Below are 2,907 nucleotides of genomic sequence, written 5' to 3' on the forward strand. Positions count from 1 at the left end.
ATAACTCTCCATAATTATCTGCATAGGGCCCGTGTTTACACATGCACTCTCATGAGGTTAGAGTTAGAGCTAATCCATTACTGAAGCTTAACATGTGATAATGCTGCAGAGCTATTGTTTTTGCAGGCAATGTGGAAAAATTCACTTTAACAAATAAACGGCGGTTAGCAAACAACAGATAAGAGAAAATTCAAGCTTCTGATTCTTCGAAATTAAATAAAACCTTAAAAAATGAAGAAAAACGTGTTTTAAATTCATTTGGGAATTTGCCCCTTTCAGGTGACTAACTACCACCTCCTACTAATAATCATAATCGTTATTTGCGCAAATATAACCAAGTAATATGCGTTTTCTATGTTGTCCCTGAAAGCAGCACGTGGTCGCCCATAAACATTTTGGGCTGCTGTGATTGGTCCAAGTTGAGCCGTGTCAACGTGCCGAGTCTACATACTCGCTCTCACACTGCAACTTGACAGCTGAACAGTGCGCTCGTAGGAGTGAGTTACACCTGGGTAAACTTACTGCTTCGTCTCCGTGGAGTTCACCTGTTTTACGGAGGAGACCCGGAGGAGAGAGATGGCCTCCAAGGAGAGTTTTAACGACTTGGGATGCAGTTCTTCCGAGGAGGACAGCAGCCGTGCGGACTTGACAGAGGAGTCGGGGGAAGAGAAGGCATCTCCCGTGGTGCGTCGGCATCACCCCTTCAGCGTGGAGGCGCTCATGTCCGGGAGAAAGACGCACAGCCGGAGTGGAGAGTCCGCCTGCTTTACACCGAAGGAAAGTTCGGTGGCTTTGTCCCCGACGGGGTTAAACTCCTTGTATGTGAGCCGGGAGACGTGCACCCCTCCCGGGGGAAGCCAAAAGAGCTTAACTGCTGCCCCCTCGTCGCCAGTGAAGTCTGAAACATCAGAGTCAGAGGACTGCGCACCGTGGGTTACTACCAGCGCCTTTTCCACACAACCTCGTAAGTTTCTCCTCTCATATTAAACGCCATGAAGCTTATTTATAGCTAATTTCATTATTCAGTATCCTGCAGATGTTTTCAGTTTTTTTTCCTAAATACTGGAAATTCTCTGTAAGCTGTGCTGCAAAGATGCATTCTGTTAATTGGTTGTTTACTGAAAAGTAAGGCTAGAGTGTAAATAGTATTATTTATCTGGCTGGGGTTGATAGGCTGTAGCCAACTACTCAGTTTTTTACATTCAAATCAAATTTTGAGATAATCAAATGATTTAATGACCCTTCTTAAATCCTAATTGTTTCTTCTCTCAGGTCACCTCAGTCCTGCCTGCCAGCTGAGGAAACACAAGACCAACAGGAAGCCCCGCACACCCTTCACCACATCCCAGCTGCTCGCTCTGGAGAGGAAATTCAGGCAGAAGCAATACCTGTCCATCGCCGAGCGAGCCGAGTTCTCCTCCTCCTTAACTCTCACAGAGACTCAGGTGAAGATCTGGTTCCAGAATCGCCGAGCCAAAGCCAAGAGGCTCCAGGAGGCCGAGCTGGAGAAATTCAAGATGGCTGCTGATGCCAAGACGGCTGCAGTGGCAGCCGTTGCTGCTGGAGCTTTACACCCTGGCTTTAGGTTACCACTGTCACTGGGTGCCATGTCACTATATGGACAGTCATACTCCTCTGCATATCACCACCACAGACCCATCCTGCCCATTTCCCCTTTAGGAGTGTACGCTGCTCCTCTGGGCTACAGCATGTACCACTTATAAAAATGGAAATATCAGCGACTAAAGGATTCCAAAAAATGGACACGGAGGAAATGTGCTCAAAAATCTCTATGTATAATGTACAGTTTCAACCGCACAAGAAGTGTTTGTAATAACTTTCTGAGCACTTCAGAATCTGTTTAAAGATCTATTTTCCCAACAGTGAGGATAAGAGAAACTTCCTCTCTTGCCCCTTTTGGACTGCCTGTTTACACGACTTGTCTTTATGAGGAGGGGTGTTACTGTCCAGCTCTTTATAACCTTCAGTTGTTTACTTCTGCAATAATTGAGCAGGGCGAGGACTTGCACTGGGAATCATAACGCAGACTTTCCAATTAAGTCTTACTACTTAACAGATAAAGCACCTGGGGCCTTAAACTCAAGACACTTTGCATGGATGAGTGGGTCTTTCAGCAACTCAGGCAACTTTTTGTCTTTTTAAAAGAATTTTTTCAATCTTTTTGAAATTCAAATTCAGGTTATTTGTGTCTTTTTAGCAGTAAGATTTATCCCTCTAACTGTATGCTATTGTAATTACAGTTTTGTTGATGTTTTCTCTTGTAGCAATAAAAGTATTTTCATTACACCCTAATTTCTTTACGAGACATTTACAGAGCATAGACATATTTATTCTCTTTAAAATGCAATGCTGGAAATGTATGAATTGTGTATTTATGATTATGAGAACATGGTACAAAATTTCTAACCGAGTATGTATTTATATTGTTCTTCTCCCTTTGAAAGGGCCTGCAGTGTGCTATGCAGTTTATATTTTTTTTTTCATTCATATGAACCAAACTATTAAAGGCTCACAGACTGTTTCCTTTAAATGACATTCAATTTTATGTCTTAAAAAAAGTAGCAAAATTTAAACATGTGCAGCGTTCACTCAGCATATCTCAAAAAAATCAAGTGGTATGCAAGTTAAACCAACTAGCTGTTTTCTTCTTCTTCTTCAGCACTTTTCAGCTACAGCTGCTTTCTGTGTGTGTGTGTGTGTGTTTGTGTGGTTTAATCCCATGTCTGTGTTTCCCATCAGACAGTGGTCAGTTCAAGGCAATGTTTGACAAACCATAAATGACACCCATAAATTATCCAACTTCACAGAGAGTTCCCGTTATGACTGAGCTGTCTCTTACCGCATTTGTCAAACTTTTCTTTCCCGTTATAAAGCTCAGATGGATTT

General features: G+C 42.7%; 1 protein-coding gene across 1 annotated transcript; it reads left to right on the top strand.

The window, feature by feature from the left end:
• Nucleotides 1-428: 428 nt before the first annotated feature.
• On the top strand, nucleotides 429-2,551 carry msx2b (muscle segment homeobox 2b). The gene is made up of 2 exons (XM_040032146.1): nucleotides 429-964; nucleotides 1,273-2,551. The coding sequence occupies exons 1-2, from the start codon at nucleotides 577-579 to the stop codon at nucleotides 1,722-1,724; spliced, it is 840 nt and encodes a 279-aa protein (XP_039888080.1). The 5' UTR covers nucleotides 429-576; the 3' UTR covers nucleotides 1,725-2,551.
• The last annotated feature ends 356 nt before the right edge of the window (nucleotides 2,552-2,907 follow it).

This window comes from Simochromis diagramma, unplaced genomic scaffold, assembly GCF_900408965.1.
Source record: "Simochromis diagramma unplaced genomic scaffold, fSimDia1.1 OVJJ01000216.1, whole genome shotgun sequence".
Taxonomy (NCBI): domain Eukaryota; kingdom Metazoa; phylum Chordata; class Actinopteri; order Cichliformes; family Cichlidae; genus Simochromis; species Simochromis diagramma.

What these genes read in the sequence shown, in the direction of transcription:
- msx2b (XM_040032146.1), top strand. Translation starts at nt 577, where the DNA reads ATGGCCTCCAAGGAGAGTTTTAACGACTTGGGATGCAGTTCTTCCGAG. An exon ending in CGCCTTTTCCACACAACCTC is followed by an intron (nt 965 to 1,272) that starts GTAAGTTTCTCC and finishes TTCTTCTCTCAG; the next exon opens with GTCACCTCAGTCCTGCCTGC.